General features: G+C 45.7%; 1 protein-coding gene across 1 annotated transcript; it reads left to right on the top strand.

Annotated features, from left to right (window-relative positions):
- The first annotated feature begins 21 nt into the window (after positions 1-21).
- On the top strand, positions 22-23,491 carry Fxn (frataxin). Its single transcript, NM_001395132.1, has 5 exons — positions 22-205; positions 2,212-2,309; positions 6,563-6,683; positions 20,492-20,589; positions 23,194-23,491. Exons 1-5 carry the CDS (start codon positions 47-49, stop codon positions 23,342-23,344), a joined length of 627 nt encoding a protein of 208 aa, NP_001382061.1. The 5' UTR covers positions 22-46; the 3' UTR covers positions 23,345-23,491.
- Positions 23,492-27,378: the final 3,887 nt, after the last annotated feature.

Genomic DNA, 27,378 nt, shown 5'->3' with positions numbered 1-27,378 from the left:
CACCACGTCCCCGCGCGGGGCGGAGCGGCCGCTGAGTGGGAGTAGCATGTGGACGTTCGGACGCCGCGCAGCCGCGGGCTTGCTGCCCCGGACGGCCTCCCGGGCCTCCGCCTGGGTCCGGAACCCACGCGGGAGGGAACGGATTGGAACCTGCGGCCGCCGAGGCCTACATGTCACAGCCAACGCCGACGCCATCCGCCACTCTGTGAGTATGCGCGCCGCTGGGCTGCATACCGGAGCGCAGGCCGCGTCCGCCCCTATGCCGGGGACGCGCAGCGCGCACGCGCCGGGCCGCACTGCGTGGACGCGCGCGCGCAGGGCAGAGCACGCGCGGTGTTTGCGCGGGGTTAGATCCTTGGCGGTGAAGATGAGAAAAAACAATTTCTGTAATTAACACAGGATGTGCAGCGAGTACAGCAGGGTGTGTTTATTACTGTATGCACACCGCAGGTGGCAGGCAGAAGCATGGAAGGAACCTGGGCTTCCGCGAACCAGTTGCCTTTTTCGGGGCAATGGGGTTGTGGAGTTTCTCAGAGCACGGCTTTTTGTTGTTTGTCTCACCCTGTATCCCTGGCTAGCCCAGGATTAGCCACGTACCCCAAAGTGGTTTCAATCTTGTGATCCTCCTGCCTCTTCACTAGTGCTGGGATCACCGATGTAGCAGTAGGGCCCAAGACTCCAGCTTTTGGAAAAGGAGGGGACCGCAGTTTCACATTCAGACTGCGCGGCCCTAGAGAGCCCTTGTGACCTTCGGAGACCCTAGCTCTCTGGAGGCAGGGCTTGGTTCTCTGTTCATGGGTGATTAAAGGGTAACACCCACTTTGCGATTTTGGCGGGAGAGTTAAACTGTAGGGAGAGTTAAACTGTAGTCGCCAAGGCCTTAGCACTTCAGATAAGTCTCGGTTCCTATAAGAGGCAAAGAACAGAATCTGTTACTCCATGGCTTAAAAAGATAGCCCAACGAGTAGCAGTGGGGTGAATGAAGGCTTCCCAGAGAGGGTTGTGATAGATGCTAAAGAAGGGGCCTGGGGGGAGCATTCCAGGAAGGGGAGAGCACCTGTCATCTCAGCTAAGGCTACACCACTTTCCCCTGCCTCTCCACTCAATCTCATCAACACACATGCCGTTGCCCAGCGCCTGGCAGTTAAAGACTAAGAGAAATCAACAGGTCACACCCTGCTGACGGGCTCCATCCAGCAGCCAGACAGCTTTTTTCTGGACTTCAACAGAATTCTACCTCTTTGCCATTTTTTTTTCTTTTAGTTAAATTCTGGGCTACTTCAAGGTGTCCTTGTCTCTGGCGAACCACCAAATCTCCTGAACAGCTTGCAACAGCACCACCCCGGGGAAATGTTCTGTCTGGTGCTACCTAATCATGGCCACTTGAGATACAGCCGCCGCAGCTGTCTCAGCCAGTGTCCTATTGCTGTGAATAGGCACCATGATCAAACATTTCACTGGGACTGGCTTACAGTTCAGAAGTTTAATCCATCATCATTGTGGCAGGAAGTGTGGTAGCACACAGGCAGACATGGTGCTGGAGCAGGAGCTGAGAGTGAGACGCTGGGTCTGGCTTGAGCATCTGAGACGTCAAAGCCCGCCCCCGGTGACATACTTCCTCCAGCAAGGCCCCACCTACTCCAATAAGGACACACCTCCTAATAGTCTCACTCCCTGATGAGCAAGCCTGCAGATACCTGAAGGGGCCATTCCTATTCAAACCACCACAACCAAGGACTAAATTTGGCCTTATCTTAATAAATTCAGAGGCTATGTCTCATGATCATCCTATTAGATGGCACAAGCTTAGCAGAAAGACAGGGAGAACCCATAACAAAGCATGAGGGGTAGAGCTGGGGATCAGCCCCTTGGAACTGTACCTCAGATGCTGTAACTGGTTACTCTCGAATACAGGAGGGCCGATCTATGAACCATGTATCGCTGGATCAGAGTAGACTAAGATGTGGTAATTAGTGAGCTTTTTGTTTTGTTTTTTAAAGATTTATTTATTTACTTTTTTTTTAATGAGTGTACACTGTTGCTCTCCTCAGACACACCAGAAGAGGGCATCAGATCCCACTACAGATAGTTGTGAGCCACCGTGTGGTTGCTGGGAATTGAACTCAGGACCTCTGGAAGAGCAGTCAGTGCTCTTAACCGCTGAGCCATCTCTCCAGCCCCTTAACTAGTGTTTTTAACTTTGTCTTTTAGCATTTGAACCTCCACTACCTCGGTCAGATTCTGAACATCAAAAAGCAGAGTGTCTGCGTGGTGCATTTGAGGAACTCGGGGACGTTGGGCAACCCAAGGTGAGATGAAAACACCTTCCACCTCAGGCGTGTCTTCTTCTTCCTCTCGCCTCATATGGAAACTATTTCTCCCTGGGAACAACCTTGAGTGACACCTTTCCCATTGCTAAGCATCCGCCATGTTACTTTAGATGAATGGTGTTACTGTGTGAATATCCCAGGCTTCCTTGAGGTCATTCCTATTGTTTAAGTTCTTTCCCCCAGAGTTTTGTTATTCCCTCCAGAATCCTAGTTGAAGAAGACCATATAGCTATAAAAAAACGCAGCTTCTCTCCAGGCTGCCCAAGGTTTGTCGTCCAAGTTAGAGCAGCCCGCCCAGGTTCCATCTGGTAGGAAGAGTTGGAAGCTTTGAAGGGCTAACACTGGCACTGGCCCCTCACTCTGGTTCCCGTGGGCCAAGCTCAGTTGCATAAGGAAGCTGGCAACGAAAGCTAGCAAGTGTCTTCAGGAAAGGGCAATGGAGTCCCTGTAGGGTCAGCCTTGCCTCCGTTTACACCTTTACTACTTGATTGTCTGTAGAGCCCTCTTCCACATGCAGGGTTGTCCCCAGCCCCAGAGATACCAACCAAAGGCACACAGGGGTGCTGTATCCTCTTTGAAGTCCAAGATGTCTGCGTGACATTCAGTACTCTAAGCTACAGAAATGCCTTTGTGTCTGCCAGTCTCTCTCCCTGTCTGTCTATCTCTCTCCATCTGTGTGTGGATCTGTCTCTCCCCCTTTCTCTCTGTCTCTCTGTCTCTGTCTCTCTGTCTCTGTCTCTCTGTCTCTGTCTCTCTCTCTCTCTCTCTCTCTCTCTCTCTCTCTCTCGCACACATGCACACGCTCACACACGCATACACACCTTCTTGGCCTAACAGAAGGCTTTGGTGTTCCAAGCCTTCGAGTCTCCCTTTGACTCTAACAACTTTAAGCAAGTGTTCCGTCCAGTCCATTCCGTGTCCTTATAAATAGGCCCCTTGTCTCCTGGCTCATCATTACTTTGGGCGAGCCTACTGTGCAAGCCTGGCTGCTTGAGTTTGACCTCATGGAAAGGTGGAAGGAGAGAGCAGTGGTACATGCACATGCAGATGCTAATAAATAACAAATAAATGTAATTTTTTTTAAAAGTCTATTCCGGGGTTGGGGATTTAGCTCAGTGGTAGAGCGCTTGCCTAGCAAGCGCAAGGCCCTGGGTTCAATCCCCAGCTCCGAAAAAAAAAAAGTCTATTCCAACTGTCCTAAAGAGGTCCTCAAGACACCCCAACCCACCCTCCATTTCAACCTCAAAATGTGAATCGCAGCCTATCAGATCAACCACTGTATTTAGAGAGCAGCCCCTACCATTCTGGTCAAGCCTGCAGCCTGTCCCTATTGTGCCCTTGCAAGAGGATGAGCTGGGTAAAGGATGGATAGATGCTATTGGCAGCCACTGGTGCCTTGCTATAAGTCCCTGGTAACCTCTTGGTAGTGGAGTGAACATCTTGTAACTATGTTTACCATCACTGGGGCACAAAAGCCCACAGAAGGAAGACTGTTCCTGCAGTATAATCCTTCATCCTGTTGTTGGGGGTGGAACCCAGGCCCTTATACTTGGTACATTCATATCTAGCTCTGAGACCAGTGTAAGCAATGGTTTTATCATCACAGTTCTGATGCCATAGGAATCATCAGAGGTGATAATACTCTTCGGCATCGACAGCTGTCACCACTATTTAATGCCAGGAAATGTTCACCACTTCCGAAAGAAACTCTGTGCCCTTCAGTAGTCAGTAGTCAGTTCCTCCCACTCCCTGCTCCCAGAACCTGCTAATTAACTCACCTCTATGGCTTCATAGCAATGTGCAAGGATTTGGGGAGTCATGTTTGTCTCTTTGTTTTAGACTTCGTCTCTCTGTATTGCCCAGGCTGATGTTGAACTCAATCCTCCTGCCTCAGTCCTGGGGATTGTGCGAGTAGAAAAACAGGCTGGGGCTGGGGATTTAGCTCAGTGGTAGAGCGCTTACCTAGGAAGCGCAAGGCCCTGGGTTCGGTCCCCAGCTCCGAAAAAAAGAACCAAAAAAAAAAAAAGAAAAAAAAAAAGAAAAACAGGCTGGATTTTGATGGTGCCATCCTGCAATCCCAACGGTCAGCAAGCAGGGCAGGAAGTTTGCCTGCACTACGGAACAATGGCCTGTCTCAAAACGAAAAGAGATTTTAATTAAAAATGAAAATCGACAAACAGTACCTATAGAGAAATGTCCTATAGGGTTTCAGCTGCATACTTGTCCCAATTTTAAGAGAGAGAGAGCACACCATGAAATCAGTTCCAGACCAAGAAATAGACACCAAGGACTAGAAGATGGCTGGGTGGTTACAAGTACGTGCAGCTCCTGCAGAGGACTCTAGGTTCTAGTTCTGTTGCTAGAACCTATGGATGGCAGCTCGCATCATCCATAATCTAATTCCATAGGATCCGACTCCCTCTCCTGGCCTCTGCAGGAACCAGGCAGACACGTGCACGTATATACATGTGAACAAACACCCATACACATGCTATAAAATAAATCTTCAAATTAGAAAAAAAAAAGAGAGAGAGAGAGAGACCATCAGTGACTTGGGCAAGCACCCTGCTCCCTCCAAGGCTAATATTAACCCTTTAGTGTGCTGCCATTCCGATTTATAGCTGCTTGAATTGGCTCCCGTGATTGTCTACTTCGTACACACTCTGTGTGACTGAGTATCAATATGCTCGTATGCAGCTCGTCCCACTACTGCTGTATTCGTGACATCCGTTCACATCGCTCCCAGAGTCTTAGACGATTCTACCTTATTAGGTGGTGGTCTGTAGCTGGAGCTTAGAGCAGTTCTTCTGCCCTGTTACTTTTATACCTGGGCATTTTCTGCTTTGGTGCTATGAGATAGCGTCAATCCAACCATGCTAAAATAATGCGTGCCTATAGGACCCTGAGAGTTTCTTTCTGTTGCGCATGCTCCTGAGGGTGGGCCTGAAGGGCCACGGGGCAGGCCGCGGCCTGTAAGCATACTCAGCTTCGGCGGCTGTTGTTGCACGTGGCTTTCCAAAGCGATTGATGCTGCCTGGCCCCTCGGTAGCATCAGAAAGCCCAGCTTGCCCCTCCTCCCATGCCTTTCATGACCTATCCCATTTTTAAATCTTATTGTTAAAATATTAACGAAGTTAGCCATCTTTTCATGTGCTTGCCAGCCATGCGGCTATCCCTGATGTAATCTGTATAAGTATTTTATCCATTTTTCTGTTGGATATTCTTTTCTATTGATTTGTATTCCAGATTAGTCCATTTTCAGATATATGTAATACAAACACTTCGTGTCTTGACCAACAAAAATTTCGTAACAAAAGCAATGGAAACAGCCTCAGTGTCCGGCAAGGGTGGCTGTGTGGAATGAAATATAATGAGCTAGGCACAGGAGTACATGTCTGTAATCACGGCTGCTCGGAAAACTGAGGCAGGAGGATCGTAAATCCAAAGCCAATCGGAGCTACCCAGGAAGACCTTGTGTCAAAGGAAAACAAACAAGGTCCTTCATTCTTATATTTTTACTTTTTAAAAAGACTCTAGAAGAACATCGAAAAGTCTTGGCAGATGCAGTTGCCTCTGGCAATGGTAGTCATTTGGAAAAGAGGCTCCTTTATGCAATTAAAATTTTTGTTTCATACATATTAGATATTTTCCATCAATTTAAAAATATAAATGAAGGGCGGGAGAGATGGCTTAGTGGTTAGGAGCACTGGCCGCCCTGCTAGAAGACCCTGGTTCAATTCCCAGCCCCAGGTGGCAGCTCACGACTGTAACTTCAGGTCCAGGGGCTCTGACACCCTCACACAGACATACATGCGGGCAAAACACCATGCACGTAAAATAAAAATAAATTGTTTAAAAACCAATAAAATCGATCGTCATTTAAGAACTAAATATAAATGAAAGGTGAGTGAATGAGGAAAGCTAGGCACAGTGTCTCTCACGGGTGTGACGTCAACAGTCACGAGGCTGTGCACTTGAAGCCTCTCAGAACTACCTAGCCAAAGGACAAAGGAAAGTCAGAGGTGGATTCATCATCTTGGTACCAACACCTTGGAGAACCAGGGTGACTGACAGAGCAGAGCTGTCGTGAACCCCACTGCTTGGGCCTCACCCACCCTCTATGTTGCTAGCTGGTTACTTCTACTGGAAGCCATTTTTTTTTTCGGTTTGTGTGTATGTATTATGACTGTGCAGTTGGTGACGCGCTCTGGTGGGTCTCTTTCCCCCTGCAGCTCTCTAGACGAGACAGCTTATGAAAGACTTGCGGAAGAGACACTGGACGCCCTGGCAGAATTCTTTGAAGACCTTGCAGACAAGCCCTACACCCTGAAGGACTATGATGTCTCTTTTGGGGTACCTCTTGGCTTTGTTATTTTCTGTTTCCTCCTTGAAAACTGTAACTTAGGCTGGAAATGTAGTTCAGTTGGTAGAGTGCTTGCCTGGCATAAACAAAACCTTGAGTTCAATCTGTAGCACTGTGTACAGTTAAACATAGTAGCACATCCCTGTAATCCTAGTACTCCGGAGGCAGAGGCAGGAGGATTAGAAATTCAAGGTCATCTCCATCAACATGGCAAGGTTGAAGGGACCCCAGGCTACTCTGAACTTCTCTTAAAAAAAAAAAAAACACGGGCTGGGGATTTAGCTCAGTGGTAGAGCGCTTGCCTAGCAAACGCAAGGCCCTGGGTTCGGTCCCCAGCTCCGAAAAATAGAAAAAAGAAAAAAACAAAAAACAAAAAAAAAACAAAAAAAACAAAAGCTGATAGTGGCAGACACCTTTGATCCTAGCACTCGGGAAGCAGAGGCAGGTAGATCTCTGTGAGTTCAAGGCTAGCCTGGTCTACAGAGCCAGTTCCGGGGCAGCCAGAGAAACCATGTCTTGGGGGTGGGGGAATCCTCACATACACACAATTAATTGCGACTTATAACTAAAACAAAGAGTGACCTCCAGGCAGGGATGGTGGCTCACAGCTGTAACCCTATACTCTAGAGTAGATGCAGGAGGATCACTGAAGGTTTGGTCTATACAGTGAGGTCCAGACCAATCAGGCTACATAGTGATATCCTGTCTCAAAGAAAGGGGGGACTGGTGGAGGGCTCAGTGGGTAAAGCTGCTGTCTCTAAACCTGATGACCTCACCTTCAATCCTTACCCCACATGCAGGTGGAAGGAGAAAAGGATTTCACACCATGCCATGGACACGGACACACACACATACACACACACACACACACACACACACACACACACACTCTCTCTCTCTCTCTCTCCAGACATATACATTCAGGATAATAATAAATGGATTAAAAAAGAACAGCCGGGGTTGGGGATTTAGCTCAGTGGTAGAGCGCTTGCCTAACAAGCACAAGGCCCTGGGTTCGGTCCCCAGCTCTGAAAAAAAAAGAAAAAAAAAAGAAATTTAAAAAAGAACAGCCCCCAAGAGCAGTACCCATCTCCTAACATAGACTGTGGTTGGGTTATATGGTAGGATCATGTGACAGCCCTGCTCTGCCAAGGGACCTTGGGCCAGTCACTCTGCCTCACTGAGCCTCTCCTGCTTAAAGACAGATTCTCAGGGGACAGTGTCTGTGTTTGTTCACTCACATTGGGTAGCTCCATTAAAGGAAGAGCCCTGAACTAGCATGGCTGAAGCCCTGGGTTGAGTCTGCAGTACAGAAGAATAAGAAATAGAGTCCCGAACTCTACCTGATAATTACAGAGGTCAATTCCAGGATGCAGCCTATGGCAGTGTCTGTGGGAAAATTCCTCAGGAGTAGCTCAGCCTCCAAATGTGAACCCTCATTATTGCTGTCTTCTCCTGTAAGAAGCAGTCCATTCTCATTTCTTTTTCTTTTTTTTATTGGATATTTTTTATTTGCATTTAAAATGTTATCCTCTTTCCCAGTTTCCTGTCCATGAACCCTCTATCCTATCCCCTCCCCCTTATTCTATGAGGGTGCTCCCCCACCCACCCACCCCTTCCCGCCTCCCCACCCTGACATTCCTCTACACTGAGGGGTCCAGCCTTGGCAGGACCAAGGGCTTCTCCCATTGGTGCCCAACAGGGCCATCCTCTGCTACATATGCAGTTGGAGCCCTGAGTCAGTCCATGTGTACACTTTGGATGGTGGTTTAGTCTCTGGGAGCTCTGGTTGGTTGGTATTGTTCTTATGGGGTTGCAAGCCCCTTTAGCTCCTTCAAACCTTTCTCTAATTCCTCCAATGGGGAATTTCATTCCATTCTCAGTTTAATGCTTGGCTTCTAGCATTTGCTTCTGTATTTGTCATGCTCTGGCAGAGCTTCTCAGGAGACAGCTATATCAGGCTCCTGTCAGCATGCACTTCTTGGCATCAGCAATATTGTGTGGGTTTGGTGGCTCTACATACTTGGGCTGGATCCTCAGGTGGGGCAGGCTCTGAATGGCCATTCCTTCAGTCTCTGTTCCAAACTTTGTCTCCATATCTTCTCCTATGAATATTTTTAAGAAGGACTGAAATATGCGTACTTTGGTCATCTTTCTTCTTGAGCTTCATGTGGTCTGTGGGTTGTATCTTGAGGAATTCGAGCTTTTGAGCTAATATGTATTTATCATTGAGTGTATACTATGTTCTTTTGTGATTGGGTTACCTCACTCAGGATGATATTTTCTAGTTCCATCCATTTGCCTATGAATTTCATGAAGTCATTGTTTTTGATAGCTGAGTAATATTCCATTGTGTAGATGTACCACATTTTCTGTATCCATTCCTCTGTTGAAGGGCATCTGGGTTCTTTCCAGCTTCTAGCTATTATAAATGAGGCTGCTATGAACATAGTAGAGCATGTGTCCTTGTTACACGTTGGAGAATCTTTTGGGTATATACCCAAGAGAGGTATAGTTGGGTCCTCAGGTAGTTCAATGTCCAATTTTCTGAGGAACCTCCAGACTGATTTCCAGAATGGTTGTACCAGTCTGCAATCCCACCAACAATGGAGGAGTGTTCCTCTTTCTCCGCATCCTCACCAGCATACTTAGTCACTTGAGTTTTTCATCTTGGCCATTCTGACTGGTGTGAGGTAGAGTCTCAGGGTTGTTTCGATTTGCATTTCACTGATGATTAAGGACATTAAACATTTCTTTAGGTGCTTCTCAGCCATTTGATAATCCTCAGCTGAGAATCCTTTGTTTCTCTGTACCCAAGTTTTTAATAGGCTCTCTGGAGTCTAACTTCTTGAGTTCTTTGTATATATTGGATATTAGCCCTCTATCCAATGTAGGATTGGTAAAAATCTTTTCCCAATTTGTTGGTTGCCATTTTGTCCTCATGACAGTGTCCTTTACCTTAAAGAAGCTTTGCAATTTTAGGTCCCGTTTGTCGATTCTTGATCTTAGAGCATAAGCCATTGGTGTTCTGTTCAGGAAATTTTCCCCAATGCTCATGTGTTCAAGGCACTTCCCCACTTTTTCTTCTTAGTTTGAGTGTATCTGGTTTTATGTGGAGGTCCTTGACCCACTTGGACTTGAGCTTTGTACAGGGTGATAAGAATGGAATGACTTGGGGTTCGGGATTTAGCTCAGTGGTAGAGCGCTTGCCTAGGAAGCGCAAGGCCCTCGGTTCAGTCCCCAGCTCTGAAAAAAAGAACCAAAAAAAAAAAAAAAAAGAATGGAATGACTTGCATTCTTCTACATAGTGACCTCCAGTTGAACCAGCACCATTTGTGGAAAATGCTATATTTTTTTCCATGGGATGGTTTTAGCTCCTTTGTCAAAGATCAAGTGATCATAGGTGTGTGGGTTCATTTCTGGGTCATCAATTCTATTCCACTGATCTATCTGCCTGTCTCTGTACCAGTACCATACAGTTTTTATCAATATTGTTCTGTAATACTGCTTGAAGTCAGGGATGGTGATTCCCCCAGAAGTTGTTTTATTGTTGAGGATAGTTTTTGCTATCCTGGTTTTTTGTTCTTCCAAATGTTCTTTCTTTCTTTTTTTTTTTTTTTGGAAGTTGGGGACCGAACCCAGGGCCTTGCACTTGCTAAGCAAGCACTCACCAAATGTTCTTTCTAAGGCTATGACGAATTGAGTTGGAATTTTGATGGGAATTGCATTGAATCTGTAGATTGCTTTTGGCAAAATGGTCATTTTTACTATATTAATCCTGCCAATCCATGAGAATGGGAGATCTCTCCATCAGATCTTCAATTTCTTTCTTCAGAGACTTGAAGTTCTTGTCATACAGATCTTTCACTTGCTTAGTTAGAGTCACACCGAGGTATTTTATATTATTTGGGACTATCGTGAAGGGTGTCATTTCCCTAATTTCTTTCTCAGCCTGTTTATCCTTTGAGTAGAGGAAAGCTACTGATTTGTTTGAGTTAATTTTATATCCAGCCACTTTGCTAAATTTGTTTATCAGGCTTAGTAGTTCTCTGGTGGAACTTTTGGGGTCACTTAAGTATACTATCATATCATCTGCAAATAGTGATATTTTGACTTCTTCCTTTCCAATTTGTATCCCTTTGACTTCCTTTTGTTGTCTGATTGCTCTGGCTAGGACTTCAAGTACTGTATTTAATAAGTAGGGAGAGGGTGGGCAGCCTTGTCTAGTCCCTGATTCAAGTTTCTCTCCATTTAGTTTAATGTTAGCTACTGGTTTGCTGTATATGGCTTTTACTATGTTTAGATATGGGCCTTGAATTACTATTCTTTCCAGGACTTTTATCATGAAGGGGTGTTGAATTTTGTCAAATGCTTTCTTAGCATCTAATGAGATGATCATGTGCTTTTTTGTCTTTGAGTTTGTTTACATAGTGGATTAAGTTGATGGATTTCTGTATGTTGAATCATCCCTGCATCCTGGGATGAAGCCTACTTGATCATGATGATCATTTTGATGTTCTTGGATTCTGTTTGCAAGAATTTTATTGAGTATTTTTGCATCGATATTCATAAGGGAAATTGGTCCGAAGTTCTCTTTCTTTGTTGGGTCTTTGTGTGGTTTAGGTATAAGCGTAATTGTGACTTCATAAAAGGAATTTGGTAGTGCTCGTCTGTTTCTATTTTGTGGAATAGTTTGGACAGTATTGGTATGAGGTCTTCTGTGAAGGTCTGATAGAATTCTGCACTGAACCCATCTAGTCTTCGGCTTTTTTTGGTTGGGAGACCTTTAATGACTGCTTCTATTTCGTTAGGAGTTATGGGGTTGTTTAAATGAATTATCTGTTCCTGATTTAACTTTGGTACCTGGTATCTGTCTAGAAAATTGTCCATTTCCTCCAGATGTTCCAGTTTTGTTGAATATAGGCTTTTGTAGTAGGATTTGATGATTTTTTTAATTTCCTCAGATTCTGTTGTTATGTCTTCTTTTTCATTTCTGATTTTGTTAATTTGGATACACTCTGTGTGACCTCTGGTTAGTCTGGCTAAGGGTTTATCTATCTTGTTGATTTTCTCAAAGAACCAGCTCCTGGTTTTGTTGATTCTTGGTATAGTTGTTTTTGTTTCTACTTGGTCGATTTCAGCCCTGAGTTTAATTATTTCCTGCCTTCTACTCCTCTTGTGTATATTTGCTTCTTTTTGTTCTAGAGCTTTTACGTGTGCTGTCAAGCTGCTGATATATGCTCTTTCCTGTTTCTTTTTGGAGGCACTCAGAGCTATGAGTTTTCCTCTTAGCACTGCTTTCATTGTGTCCCATAAGTTTGGGAAATGTTGTACCTTCATTTTCATTAAATTCAAAAAAGTCTTTAGTTTCTTTATTTCTTCCTTGACCAAGTTATCATTGAGTAGAGCATTGTTCAACTTCCATGTATATGTGGGCTTTCTGTGTTTTTTGTTGTTATTGAAGACCAGCTTTAGTCCATCATGATCTCATAGGATGCATGGGATTCTTTCAATTTTGTATCTGTTGAGGCCTGTTTTGTGACCAATTATATGGTCAATTTTGGAGAAGGTATCATGAGGTGCTGAGAAGAAGTTATATTCTTTTGTTTTAGGATGAAATGTTCTATAAATATCTGTTAAGTCCATTTGGTTCATAACTTCTCTTAGTTTCTCTGTGTCTCTGTTCAATTTCTGTTTCCATGATCTGCCCATTGATGAGAGTGGGGTGTTGAAATCTCCCACTATTATTGTGTGAGGTGCAATGAGTGCTTTGAGCTTTAGTAAGGTTTCTTTTATGAATGTAGGTGCACTTGCATTTGGAGCATAGATATTTAGGATTGAGAGTTCATCTGGTGGATTTTTTCTTTGACGATTATGAAGTGTCCTTCCTTTTCTTTTTTTGACAACTTTTGGATGAAAATCGATTTTATTCGATATTAGAATGGCTATTTCAGCTTGTTTCTTCAGACCATTTGCTTGGAAAATTGTTTTCCAGCCTTTTTCTCTGAGGTAGTGTCTTTCTTCCTCACTGAGGTGTGTTTCCTGTATGCAGCAAAATGCTGGGTCCTCTTTACGTGTCTAGTCTGTTAGTCTATGTCTTTTTACTGGGGACTTGAGTCCATTGATGTTAAGAGATATTAAGGACTAGTGATTGTTGTTTCCTGTTATTTTTGTTGTTAGAGGTGGAATTATGTTTATGTGTCTCTCTTCTTTTGGGTTTGTTGGAAGAAGATTACTTTCTTGCTTTTTCTATGATATAGTTTCCCTCCTTGTGTTGGAGTTTTCCATCTATTATCCTTTGTAAGGCTGGATTTGGGAAAAGATATCGTGTAAACTTGGTTTAGTCATGGAGTATCTTCGTTTCTCCATCTATGTTAATTAAGAGTTTTGTTCGATATAGTAGCCTGGGCTGGCATTTGTGTTCTCTTAGGGTCTATATGACATCTGTATGACATCTTCTGGCTTTCATAGTCTCTGGTGAGAAGTCTGGTGTAATTCTGATAGGTCAGCCTTTATATGTTACTTGACCTTTTCCCCTTACTGCTTTTAATATTCTTTCCTTGTTTTGTGCATTTGGTGTTTTGACTATTATATGACGGGAGGAATTTCTTTTCTGGTCCAATCTATTGGAGTTCTGTAGGCTTCTTGTATGTTTATGGGCATCTCTTTCTTTATGTTAGGGAAGTTTTCTTCTATGATTTTGTTGAAGATATTTACTGGCCCTTTAAGTTGGGAGTCTTCACTCTCTTCTATACCTTATTATCCTTAGGTTTGATCTTCTCATTGTGTCCTGGAAGTTTTGGGTTAGGAGCTTTTTGCGTTTTACATTTTCTTTGACAATTGTGTCAGTTTTTTCTATTGTATCTTCTGCCCCTGAGATTCTCTCTTCTATCTCTTGTATTCTGTTGGTGATGCTTGTGTCTATGACTCCTGATCTCTTTCCTAGTTTTCTATCTCCAGGGTTGTCTCCCTTTGTGATTTCCTTATTCTTTCTATTTCCATTTTTAGATCCTGGATGATTTTATTCAATTCCTTTACTTGTTTGGTTGTTTTCCTGTGATTTTTAAGGGATTTTTATGTTTCCTCTTTAAGGGCTTCTACTTGTTTACCTGTGTTGGCCTGTATTTCTTTAAGGGAGTTATTTATGTCCTTCTTAAAGTCCTCTATCATCATCATGAGATGTGATTTTTTTTATCTTTATTAACTTGAGTATTTCTTATTTACACTTCAATTGTTATTCCCTTTCCTGGTCTCTAGGCCAACATCCCCCTATCCCCTCTCCCTCCCCTTCTCTATGGGTGTTCCCCTCCCCATCCTCCCCCCATTACCGCCCTCCCCCCAACGATCACCTTCACTGGGGGTTCAGTCTTGGCAGTACCAAGGGTTTCCCCTTCCACTGGTGCTCTTACTAGGCTATTCATTGCTACCTATGAGGTCAGAGTCCAGGGTCAGTCCATGTATAGTCTTTAGGTAGTGGCTTAGTCCCTGGAAGCTCTGGTTGGTTGGCATTATTGTTCATATGGGGTCTCAAGCCCCTTCAAGCTCTTTCAGTCCTTTCTAAGATTCCTTCAACGGGGGTCCTGTTCTCAGTTCAGTGGATTAATGATGGCATTCACCTATGTATTTGATGAGATGTGATTTTTTTTTCTTTTTCTTTTTTCAGAGCTGGGGACTGAACCCAGGGCCTTGCGTTTGCTAGGCAAGCACTCTACCAATGAGCTAAATCCCCAACCCCGAGATGTGATTTTTAAATCCTAATCTTGCTTTTCCGGTATCCAGTATTTTTTGGATATCCAGTATTTGCTTTGGTAGGAGAACTTGGCTCTGATGATGCCAAGTAGTCTTGGTTTCTGTTGCTTACATTCCTGGGCTTGCCTCTTTCCATCAGGTTGTCTCTGGTGTTAGCTGGTCTTGCTCTCTCTGACAATGGCTTGACCCTCCTATAAGCCTGTGTGTCAGCACTCCTCAGGACCTGTTTTCTCCCAGAGAGATCTAGGTACAGAGAACTGTGGGACCAGGTCGGCTCCAGGCACTGGCAGAAACAGGAAGGGCCCTGTCCCAGGCTGCTCCTGGGTTTGTGTGTCCTGAGGGCTCCAGGCTGGTCACTCAGGGCAGAAGAGTTGGTCTTACCTCTGCTCTCAGATGTGTCAGTGCTCCTGGTGACTGGCTTTCAGCTCTGGGCGTAGGTAGAGACTGGAAGGATCCTCTCCCTGACTATTCCTAGATTTCTATGTCCAGAGAGCTCTAAGCAGGTTCCTCTTGGGTCTGGAATGTGAGCAGTGGTGGTCTCCCCTGAGCTCTCAGGAATGTCCGCATTTCTGAGAGTCCAGCTCTCTCCCCCATGGGATTTGGGTTCAGAGAGTTGTGGGACTGGGTCAGCTCCAGGTTCAGGCAGAAACAGGAAGGGTCCTGCCCCTGACTGTCCCCAGGTTCCTGTGTCCAGAGGGCACTAGGTGGATTCCTCTTGGGCCAGGAATGTGAGGAGAAGTGGTGGTTTCCCCTGAGCTCTCAGGATTGTCTGCACTTCTGAGAGTTCAGCTCTCTCCCCCTGATTTCTTTTTTGCTTTTTGTTTGTTTTGTTTTTGTTTTTTCTTTTATGGACGCAGAGTGTCTATGTAGCTCTTGCTATCCTGGAACGTTCTGTGTACACAAAACTGGCCCTGAAAGATCCAGTGGAACTAAAAGCATGCATCACCAAGGCTGGCGCACCGGGAATTCTAATGCACATCCCCGAGCCCAGCCCACAGAATTTCTGACTGAATTAGTGTGTAATGTGCCCTGGACGAGGAACTGGTCGTGCAGATCTTCCCTATGTATGGCTAAGACTTCTAGGGAAGTTTACTTGCTGGCCACCAGGTGGCAGGCTATGCAAGGATCTGCTTAGGCTTTTAAAATGGGGAGAAAAATATCTCCTCCTTCTTTTCTTACCCACCCCCTCCACCACACCCCCAATCCCAGCAGAGGTTAATCCTCTTGAGAGCAATTCATTAATACCAGGAAATGTCATGAAGTGTGCATTTTGGAGTAAATCACAGGATTATGTAGGACAGATGGCTGTCAAAGTGATGGGGGCAGTGGTAAAACATACTTTCAGATTCATTATTTTTATTCCTAAATCAGAAGCCACATGTATGTGAGGGTACCTGGTCTAACATGACGTCTCCCATGTGCCTATTTTTACTTCTACAGGCGACCAGGTGACAACAGTCTTTGCATTTTTTGTTCTGCAGGGTCAGGGCCAATCTTTACTAACCCTAAACCTGGCCAACTGGGATTGTTTCTGCTCTGATTGGTTGGTGTGAGGGTCTCCTCTGATTGGTCACTGTTCCTTAACAAGTGCTTAGAGTTTCGTTTCTCTCTATTATGGTTTGATTTGGATGCCCTCTAAGAGTCATGTGTTGAAGGCCAAGTTCCCAGCCAGTGGTGTCACTGAGAGGTGATTGGGTCATGAGGTCCCTAACCTAACTGAAGCATTGATATGGTGCTGGAGTCTCGACTCTGTGGACCACTGAGGGGATAGTGGAGAGTATGGAAGAAGTAGGTCATTGGCGGTGTGTCTTGAAAGATGTTCCCGGGTTGGGGATTTAGCTCAGTGGTAGAGCGCTTGCCTAGCAAGCACAAGCAAGGCCCTGGGTTTGGTCCTCAGCTCCAGAAAAAGAAAAAGAGAGAGAGAGAGAGAGCGAGAGAGAGAGAGAGAGAGAGAGAAAGATGTTCCTTACCCATGGCCTCTTCCCCCTCTTTGCTTCCTGCCTGCCATGAGGGATAGTTTCCCACTGTACCCTTCTGCCACTGTGGTGCCACAGCCCCGAAACAACGTAGCCAGCCACCCGTGGACCGAAGACTTGGACACCGTGAGCCAGTGTAAATCTTTCCTTATGTTTTCTCAAATACTTGTCACAGCAAGGAAAGTCTGAATAACATAGTCCCCTCCCCTGTACTTAAATATATCCACACTCCCAAAATGGACTCACATTGGCTAAAGAATGGCAGCGGAGAGCTGAAAACCTCCCTGTTGCAGACAGTCCTCAATGCCATAATGCCCCTGGTAAGCCAGCCAGTGTAGCAGCTGGCTTATTCCCCCTGCCTCTGTCATCTGGAATAGTTGAAAGTCCTGGGGGAGGAGTCCAATTACTGTAGTCTGGCTGATAGGAGGTACGAGCTTCCTGACCTCCACCTTGGCAGCCTTGCCCTCCACTTTGGCAGATCGTACCATAGGGTGCGCTTGGTCACTGTCCATTGACTCATTCGTGCACAAATATAATATCATTCCTGCGTGTAGATGCTGACTGAGTATCTGAGATTGGGATTGCATATTCTTAGGAACTCAAAATGGTGGGAATGGGGGTCAGGGGAGAGCAGGCTTCTTCACATACAAGTTGCTGTTGAAGTAATTCAAAGCAGGAGAGAGGCTGCAAGGCCTCTGCCATGTGGAGAGCTCCAGGCCACCTTCCCAGAGACACCTGCGAGGTCCTGGAGCAAGAGGGGACTGCGGGAAAGATGCTGGAAGTGCCTAAGCACTGTGAGCTTGGTCTCCCATGGTGGCTTCTGCTTGGTTGTACTTGGTGTAGGAGCACACATCTGTCTAATTAATATGCACTCGTGGCTCTCTCCATGACTGGGGATCATAAAGTAAATTGAGGGTGCAGCAGTTAGGAGAGCTGTCCCTTATAAGGTCACTAGCTGACAGGTACAGGTGTGGAGCCCTTGAGGAAGCCAGCCAGATGTTGAGAGCCAGGCTAGTTGATGCAGCCTGTGCAGGCCCAGGCTGGTTAGGAAGGAGAGCGGACCTGGAAGTCACATCTGGAGAGTTACTCCTTGGTATTCATGTGCTTGGAGGCCATCTTCAGGCCTCACCATGTAGGGTGAAACACACAGGGGACAGTTACTGCCCGAGTAAGTCAGAGGTGACTGAGTTCAGCTAGAAGCGTAGAGCTGTAGAGTTGGGTAAAGAGCCATGTGTTCGGGGACTGCTGGGCTTGGGGGATTCGTGTCTAATGTATACAGTGTTTGGGAGGAATTAGCATTGAATGTGGATACAGGGTTTCAGTTTTACAATGTGGAGATATTTCTGAATGGCTCTAGAGTAACAATATGAACGTTCTCAATACCACGCTACTGTGTAGCTCAGTCAAAGGCAGATTTAAGGGTTCTTTCTCACAGATAAAAGAGAGAGAATATATAAGCTAGCAGCTGAGAAGGAAGGTTCAGGAGGAGGAAGTGGTTCCCTACAACAAGAAAAACTGGTTTTGAGCCCAAGCGGCCCTGCCTGTCAGCGACTCTGCTCTTTGCTAATGTTCCAGTTTGGTTTTTGCACTGTGAACCTCGAGACAGTGATTCCTGCCTCCACACTGTGCTTTTAGTTGAAAACAGTTACGTCACCTAGACCCAGATCCTGGCACACACTGGGCCCTAAGTCAGAGGTTCTCAACCTGTGGGTTGTGACCCCTTTCCAAACTTCTATCTCCAAAAATACATTATGATTCATAACGTTAGAAAATTTATAGTTATGAAGTAGTAACAAAAAGTTTTATGATTGTAGGTCACCACAACACGGGTATTAAAGGGTCTCCATATTAGAAGGGTTGTGAACTCCTGGTCTAAATAAAGAAGGGTGAGTGTGTCTACTGAGGGCCTTGCTGTGTTTGTTCTGCCTCTGTGCCCACATCTCCCTCAGGAACTTGTGTAGGTTTAGTTTGTGTATCTTGTTTTTTTTTTTGTTGTTGTTTTGTTTTGCTTTGCTTTGCTTTGTTTTTTGATAGAGTTTCATGTTGCCCAGGCTAGCCTCAGCTAGGAGGTAGCCCAGGATGGCCTTGAGTTTCTGATCTTCTACCACCTGAGCCCCGGATTACAAAGCCTGATGCACGTGGGGAGGAAACCCAGAGCCTTCCTTGTGTGTCATGGGCAAGCGCTCAGCATTGGCCCGATTTCTTTGCTTGTTGTTTTATTTGAATCAGAAAAGAAAAGTTACTATTTAAAAGAAGAAGAAAAAGAAAAATAGACAGACGGGTAGGCAGGCAGAAGGGAGTTGGGCATAGTGACATATGCCTGGCACGTGGCAAACAGAGGCACAAATATTGCAAGTTTGTTGTCCTCCTGAACTACCTAGTAAAACCCTATCTCAGAGAGAGAGAGACAGACAGAGACAGACAGAGACAGAGAGATCATTACCGTCCCCTCCCGTCTCCGTCAGTTACATTATCATCAGTCCCAGCCTCTAGCGTTTATATAAGTGGCTGTGTGCGTTTGTGACAGTGTGCTGTAGAATCGTTCCAAGACTCCTGGTTGGATGAGCTCTCTGCAGAGTGCAGAGAAAGGCCGGGTGCATCTGGGCAACAGAGGCTCCCACCTGCTTACCAGAAGCAGTACAGGCCCTGTCCGGGTGTGCTTAGTGCCTGGCCTTTGTTTCATATCCTGCCTTCTAAGGGGACAAAAGCCTTCAGAGTGAAGGGCTCCTTTGTTGAGTGCTTTCAAATTTAAATGTTCTTTTATTGGGCAAAAATGGACCGGCCAGCCTTTTGAGAGTGTGAGGCCTTTTAGAGGGGAATAAAGCCTATGGAGTCTTGAGCACTTGCTGGGTGCCTGGGAAGGGTCTGGAAATAACCCAGGTAGGCTGGGGCCGCGCCTCGCCTCCGTTCTTCTGAGACAAACAAGGCATTGAATGCTTTCTTCTCTTTTTCTGTTTTGAGTTCTGTTGTGCAGCCTGCTGGCCTCAAACTCACCATCTCCCACCTAAGCTTCCCAAACCCTGACCTTACAGGTTTGGCCACCACAACCACTTTCCTTCTGGGTTTTCATGATGGACTGGTCAGGTCTGTGGCTTGGGCAGACGCCGTTAGAGTTTGGGCTGTATTTGTATGTGTTTCCTTCGGCAGTGGAGGCCACCAAGCTAGCGGTCCTGTTTACCATTGCTGAGATCTCAGGCAAGACTTGACTTGACTTGGCGACCACACAGGCAGAGAGAAAGCGCTATGAGCTTCAAGTGTTGCTCCACTCGTGGTGGGTGCAGAGATGACTCAGTGGCTAAGCTCTTGCTGCTTTATCCTGAGAGCCAGAGGTTGGATCCCAGGAACCACATCACATCAGGTGACTTACAGACCCCTGTGGCTCCAGCCTTGGGGCTGTCCTGTGTGGCTTCTGGCCTCTAAGGGCATTCGTGCACATACACTTGGACAGAACACACACATCAGTTAAAAGTAAAGCACATCTCTGGCCCACTCTGACCCTGAGAGTAACATTTTTACTATATAAGCTCCTGGTTTTGAATACTAAATTTTGTTTGGTTTTGGTGCTAAGAATTGAACATGGGGCTTCCCAGATCCTGGACTCGCAGTGCCAGTGCATCCCCAGCCCCCATTTCTTTCTTTTTTTTTTAAAGAAAGATTTACTTATTTATTATATATAAGTGCACTGTAGCTGTCTTCAGACTCACCAGAAGAGGGCATCAGATCTCATTACAGATGGTTGTGAGCCACCATGTAGTTGCTGGGATTTGAACTCAGGACCTCTGGAAATCACTGAGCCATCTCTCCAACCCCCCAGCCTCCATTTCTTATTGGTGTCTGTTATATCCTTAGATACATGAAAGGCATTGAGAGATGAACATATATATGGGCGTGTGTGTGTGTGTGTGTGTGTGTATGTGTATTCAAAAATAGGAGTTTGTATAGTAAAAACATTACTCAAGGTCAAAGTGGGTCCATATTTTTATATATATTTATATATATTATATAATTATATACATATATAATCATAATACTAACTTATCTAATTTTTTCACACTTCCTTATATCTGACCTAGGATGGCGTGCTCACCATTAAGCTGGGCGGAGATCTAGGGACCTATGTGATCAACAAGCAGACCCCAAACAAGCAAATCTGGTTATCTTCTCCCTCCAGGTATGTTTGGAAGTCAAAATCTGTAAGGGGTAAAAACACATCTGGAATGCAGTGTTGGGGACCGTTTGAGACGGTGTCAGTCACTGGCTTTGCCATGGCTTTACAGCTATCTATCTGCCTTGGCAGGAAGCTTGCTTGTAGTTCAACTTCTCCCTGTTGATAACTTGGTGGCTATCCCCAAGCATCAGGGTGTTGGCAAGACCTGAAGCAGAAAGAACTTTGTAGAACCTGGCCCAGACTGTTTCCTTCTATTATATCAGCGTCCAGAAAAGAAAAATCACTGGCTTGCCTTTGAAAAAGATACTTTTGCCAGGCACAGTGTTACATATCTATAGTCTCAGCAGTCAGGAAGTAGAGGCAGTAATTCAAGGCCTGCCTGACAACAAAGCCAGTTCAAAAGCTAGCCTGGGCTATCGTGTAAGACCCTATTGCAAAAGCCAACCTGGTTTGTATAATGAGTTCCAGGCCAGCCAGGGCTCTGCACAAGACACTTTCGTTAGGTACAGTGGCATATGGCTGCAATTAAAAAAATAATAATAATTAATTAGTTAATTAATTTAAAAGCTACTTTAAGGGGCTAGAGAGATGGCTCAATGTTTTTGGTTTTTTTTTTTTTTTTTTTTTTTGGTTCTTTTTTTCGGAACTGGGGACCGAACCCAGGGCCTTGCACTTCCTAGGTAAGTGCTCTACCACTGAGCTAAATCCCCAACCCCGATGGCTCAATGTTTAAAAGCACTGATTGCGGGGCTGGGGACTTAGCTCAGTGGTAGAGCACTTACCTAGGAAGCGCAAGGCCCTGGGTTCGGTCCTCAGCTCCGAAAAAAAGAACCAAAAAAAAAAAAAAAAAAGCACTGATTGCTCTAGAGATCCTGAGTTCAATTCCCAGCAACTACTTAGTGGCTCACTACCATCTGTAATGGGATCCGATGCCCTCTTCTGGTGTGTCTGAAGAGAGTGACAATGTACTCGTATATAATGAATAAATAAATAAATAAATCTTGAAGAAGAAGGAGAAGGAGAAGGAGAAGGAGAAGGAGAAGAAGCAGAAGCAGAAGCAGAAGCAGAAGCAGAAGCAGAAGAAGAAGCAGAAGAAGAAGAAGAAGAAGAAGAAGAAGAAGAAGAAGAAGAAGAAGAAGAAGAAGAAGAAGAAGAAGAAGAAGAAGAAGAAGAAGACGACGCAGCAGCAGCAGCAGCAGCAGTTACTTTGAAGACTCGGGATGTAGTTCTGGTAGAATGCTTATCTAGTAATCTATAAGCCCTGAATTCAACTCCCAAAATGGAAGGGAAGGGGGGAGAGAGGGGGAGGAATTTTTTATATTGTACTGTCTGAGAAAACTTGTACTTTGTCCTCAAAGTAGGTTAAACTTTAACTCCTGGCCTATTTCAAAGGTCTCGGTAGTTCTACTGGCAAAGTTAGGCTCAGACCCTGTCACAATGGGACAGTGATTTTAACAGCAGCTTCGGGGCCCCCATCCTCATGCCTGCCTCACGACAGTGCCTACAGTTGAAGGAACCGCAGGGTACACCACAGGCAGGCCCTGACTCAGAACCGAGGACAATACAGAGAAAAGGAAAATAAACAGTTTCTCTGTATTGTCCAGCATTTGATCGGCAATATTAAAAGCCTTCATCCATTTATACCTATAAAAGATACTTCCCATCTCTTCTTTCTACCCACAGGAGACTGCCTTCCCACCTCACCTAGTCTCCTGGTTCTTGTGGTGCTGGAGATCTAACAATGCATTGCCCACACAGGGCCCGCTCAAGCACTCTACCACTAAGCTGCACCCCCATTCTTCTAGTCTGTCTTCTAGTCTGTCGAGTGTTCTCAGTCGACTTGAGTGTCCCAGATGGTGAACTCTCAGGGTTCTCTGTTACCACCGTTGTCTGTTACTGTATCTGTGGTTCTCTGGGCCATGCAGAGCTAGAATTTGAGACAAGGGTCTTATACATCTGCAATAACAACTCCTGACAAAAGCTAGCTACCGATTTGTCCATGATCCTGTGTACTAGCTTCCCATCAGCTTCACCCAGCTGAATACCTGAGACGAGTCACTGATAAAGGGGAAAGGTTTCTCTATTCGTGGTTTTCAAGGTTCAGGGTCCAAGACTGAGGGCACGCGAGGGACTCTAGTTTAGCCTCTTGTACAGTGGCCCACCCTGATGGGAGAATGTGTAGGACTAATGGCCCATCTCAAGATGGGACACAGAGAAAGATTAGACAGGTCCCCCATTCCCTTTTGTGGACACATCACAGTGATGTCAGAAACTCCCGGCAAGTCACTCCTCTTAACATTAGGAGGTAGTTTAAAGCCACACCCCAAATACTTTCTCCTCACGCCGGAAGACTGGAGCAGATGCAGCAGCAAATAAGGAAGCTATGGGGACACTGGTAAAGCTCTCACCTCACAGGGAAAGCCTGTCTTGAAAACCAAGACATAAATAGGTCATACATACATACATACATACACACACACACACACACACACACACACACACACACACACACACACACACATACACACCGATTGATTTAGTCCAAACACAGAGGCTCTCCCAAAGAGGGTCCTCACTGACTTACAATGAATTTATTTTGTCCTGCAGTGGCCCCAAGCGCTATGACTGGACCGGGAAGAACTGGGTGTACTCCCATGACGGCGTGTCTCTGCATGAGCTGCTGGCCAGGGAGCTGACTGAAGCTTTAAACACCAAACTGGACTTGTCTTCATTGGCCTATTCTGGAAAGGGCACTTGACTGCTGTCCAGATTCGAAAACATTAAAAACTATCAGGCAAAGACCCCAGCCTCCTTCTATAGCTGAATGTCTGGTTTCCCATACCTGCTTCCGAAGATAATCACACTGTGTGCAACAACTCTGTGAAAAAAAGTGTGTTACCTCCCACCCTGTCCCGGATCTGACGATTTGTTAGAATTGCATCTTTGTTAGAATTGCATCGTTTCTTCCTCCCCAACATGAGACCTCTGGCCTCTTAGAATGTCTTACACCATGCGTGCTGACAACCTCCTGAAAAGGAAAGGACTCAGAGGGAGAAATGAGTCGTTCCCACTCTTCCATTGTCTCTGAAAAGATACTCTAAGGAGTAGTTTCTAAATGCCCCCCAGATTCCACGTACGCATACTTCTGAGCCCTGAGCAGCAAAGTGTCAAAAGCCCTGAGCAGCGAAGTATCAAAAGAAGCCATCTTAAAATGCCTTTGGTGCTTTTGTGACCTACACTGGGTACCTAGGACCTGGTGCTGTTACCTCTGTGCCTTCAGAGATGGGGGTCATTACACAGTCAGCAGTTACAGCATGGACCCGAGATATCTTAAAATTTTGAAAATCGAGCCAGGCGTGGTGGTACATGCCTTTAATCCCAGCACTTGGGAGGCAGAGGCATTCAGGCAGGCAGATCTCCTGAGTCTGAGGCCAGCCTGGTCTATAAAGCCAGTTCCAGGATAGCCAGGGCTATTACACAAAGAAACCCTGTCTAAGGAAAAAAGAAAATTGAGCTGGAGATCACTTAGTCCACACAAACATGAAGACTCAAGTTGATCCTAGGTATCCATGTTTAAAAACCAATCATGTTGGAGCTGCTTTGTAATCCTAGCACAGGGAAGTGGAGATGAGGGGTATGCAGTCTCACCAGTACCTGGGGTCTCTGAGAAACACCATTTCAAAGAAAGGTAGTTAGCTGACTTCCGTCGACCTGCCCTCCACATGTGTGCACATGCACCAGAATAGACATGCACACAAATTCACACATGCTAAATAAATGCAGAGATAGCTACAGGCAAGAAGGACAGACGAAAATCCCTACCATAACCCAGAGAATTAAACAGTGTCATGGAGCTGAGGGTCTCAGGTATCCATGCAAGAAACGAACGCCTGTACTAGAACAGAGAGACCCCGCCTCCGTTTCCCAGCTCTTCACTGAGAGGGTAGAATACCGCTCAGACCTGACATCCAGTGCAGTGGTCCTGTCAGGCAGTCCATTAAGCTCTCCCTGTCCCCACTGCATAGGTGGGAGAATGGGTGGTGGACAGAATATTTTCTAAGGCCTGCAGTAACGGTATTGTTCTTGCTACTACTCTTATTAGAATTTCAGATAAATCCCTGGTGAGCTAGTAGCTGCCCCTTGCTCTCTCTGTGCGGAGTCCAGTGCACCTCTGCACTGTTTCAAGTGTTACAGGAAGCAACACAGCCCCACAGCACCCAAACTAAGCGACCTTAAACTCGGGTTCAGTTATTTTCTAACTGAAGGAAAATCGGGAGCTGGGAATGTAGCCCAGTGGTGGCAGGCTTGCCTGGCATGTGAAAGGCCCTAAAGTGCTGGGAGATTTGTCAGTGGCAAGTCTTATGCAAATGTACAGCAGAGGCTATGCAGGGTGAACTGAACACATTACATCATAGACAAAACAATGGAACAGTGTAAACAGGCTAAGTGGGTGTTTAAAATATTTCCTTCTTCACAAATAAATTCTTTTTTTTTAGCATGGTGGAAATTTTTGAGTGGGGTAAGTCAGTGCTAGAGAGATACTAAATAGGACCATGTGTGGACATGCCTATGGGTGTCTCTTTGTCTTCTAATGAAAGCCACACGAGTGCACATGCACACACATACACAACACAACACACCACCCCTGCTTGAAACCGTGAACAGGACCTTTATCCACTTGAGACTACACAGCCGCACACGCACACACACACACACACACACCACCCCCGCTTGAAACCATGAACAGGACCTTTATTCACTCGAGATTTAGCAGGCCTTCAGAATGTGCCCTGTGCTGCTGTATGGAAATTAGGGAGTCTGTTGGTATGGGCTCCTCGTGGAGCAGTTTTGGGACTTCTTTCACTTTACATATTTCTCTGACTGGTTTTCAAGGCCGCAGAGAGCACATTTAAGGGAGGCTATGACCACCCCGCTGGGTGAGTCGAATCTTTCTGAACACCGGGTATGGTGTGCTATTCTGTAGTCCTGGCGCTTTGAACTCCAAGGCTCAAAGGTAACAGAAGCACAGAAGTTTGAACCTGAGATTTTGTTTAGTCATTTGTTTTTGAGACATTGATATGTACCCCGGACTGATTTGGAGTTAGTCTCCTGCCTTTGTCTCAAAGTGCTAGGACGGCAGGTGTGTCTCCATGCCTGAGAAGAGTTAAAATTGTGATAGACGGCCGCCCGAGTTTTCCACCGCACAGTTCAAGATACCGCTATGCAAAGATGGTAATAACTACGATGGGTATAAATGATGCCCCCCTCCAAGAACGGCTCAGACTACAGGGCTGAGACGAGCATCACACATTCAAGTCTAGCCTGAGCCACATAGTAAGACCCTGTCTAACTTATATTCTAGCCAGGCATGGTAGCATACAGCTTTAATCCCAGCACTCAGGAGGCAGAGGCAGAAGGATCTCTTGAGTTTGAAGCCAGCCTAGTCTACATAGTGAGTTCTAGGCCCGCCAGACCCTGTCTCAAAAAAAAAAAAAATTAACTCATATTCTGGAAGCAAGCTGAAAATAGACCCCACCCCGTGAGCTACAACACAAGCCTAAGACCCAGGAACATTTCCTCATAGTCCGGTCACCACAGATGAGGTTGCGACATGTTCAGTGTATAAACATTAGAAAGCTATTTCATCATTATTCAAGTTTTGTTTTCTGTGGTGCTGGGGATTGAACGCAGGGTCTAACATGTTCAGTAAGTGTTTTGTTACTGAACTATGTTCCTAGCGTGTGTGTGTGTGTGTGTGTGTGTTGTGTGTGTGTGTGTATGACACGTGCATGTACACACACGCGTGTGTTAGAGCTAAGTTTAATAAGTTTGATGTTTTCATTAGATAATCAGTCTGCAATATGTCTTCTCACGTTGCCCCTGCCCCAGTTTAAACCCTGTAACCACCTCCAAGGAAAAAACTGTGTCTGTAAGGATGAAATCTGTTAGGGATTCAGGGTTGCCAAGGTAACTCACTTGAGCTTCCATCCTCTAAAGTCAAAGCCACAAGACATTGTATCCAGTTGAAGTCTTGGCACAGACTTATCTTTTACCAACAGAAGCAGCCGTGTGCACAGAGAGAGGAAGACGGTGCACAGCTATGAGGCAGGCAAATCAGAAATTTCAGAATATAGCAAGTTCAAGGTCAGCTTGGGCTAGGCCCATGAGATCCTGTCTGAGTAAGTAAATCCCTGCGGCTTTCCAAAAGAACCTCACGACAGTGCGTGCATACGACACTCCTTGGAAGGACTAGAGAGATGGCGGTGCTGGTGAAGTGGTTGCCACAAAGGCACGAGGACCTAAGCTCAGATCCTTAGCACTGCCACAGCCTGGCAGCACACAGCTGTCAGAGCAGAGATGGCGAGACAGGTAACTCTGGAGTTCCCTGGCCCTGAGTCTCAGATTCAGAAAGGCACCCATCGTTTTGTCACGAACCTCTCACCTCCACATGGGCACACAGAAACAAGCATCCTTGGCTTGTGCAGTAGAACCAATCTAAGCTTATCCCCAACCAGCTTACAAATAAATAAGACTCAGTGGTTATTTTATTTGGCTTTGACAATTAGGGGAGTAACCCCTAATCCACTCTTCTGACGGCTGGCCTGGCTACCTCTCTGGCAGTGTACCCCAGGTACAGTGCTCGTGGCCCAGCTTCCCTCATGGTCGCTTCCTCCTCTCTCTTGTCCTTCCTGCTCATGGTCTCTCTTCACTCTTCTCTCTTCTCCACCCCCACCCAGGTCACTGAAGACCCACCTGTCTCCAATCCCTCCAGTGATTGGCTCTAGCCAATTT

The sequence above is a fragment of the Rattus norvegicus genome, chromosome 1 (assembly GCF_021556685.1).
Source record: "Rattus norvegicus strain SHRSP/BbbUtx chromosome 1, alternate assembly SHRSP_T2T, whole genome shotgun sequence".
In the NCBI taxonomy this organism is placed as follows: domain Eukaryota; kingdom Metazoa; phylum Chordata; class Mammalia; order Rodentia; family Muridae; genus Rattus; species Rattus norvegicus.
The sequence above is the reverse complement of the archived record's forward strand: the minus strand, read 5'-3'. Positions and strand labels throughout refer to the sequence as shown.

Excerpts from the sequence above, each read along its gene's own strand:
- Fxn (NM_001395132.1), top strand. The coding sequence starts at position 47 with ATGTGGACGTTCGGACGCCGCGCAGCCGCGGGCTTGCTGCCCCGGACG. Across the intron at positions 206-2,211 it reads CCGACGCCATCCGCCACTCT|CATTTGAACCTCCACTACCT; the intron begins GTGAGTATGCGC and ends TTTGTCTTTTAG. Across the intron at positions 2,310-6,562 it reads GGGACGTTGGGCAACCCAAG|CTCTCTAGACGAGACAGCTT; the intron begins GTGAGATGAAAA and ends TTCCCCCTGCAG.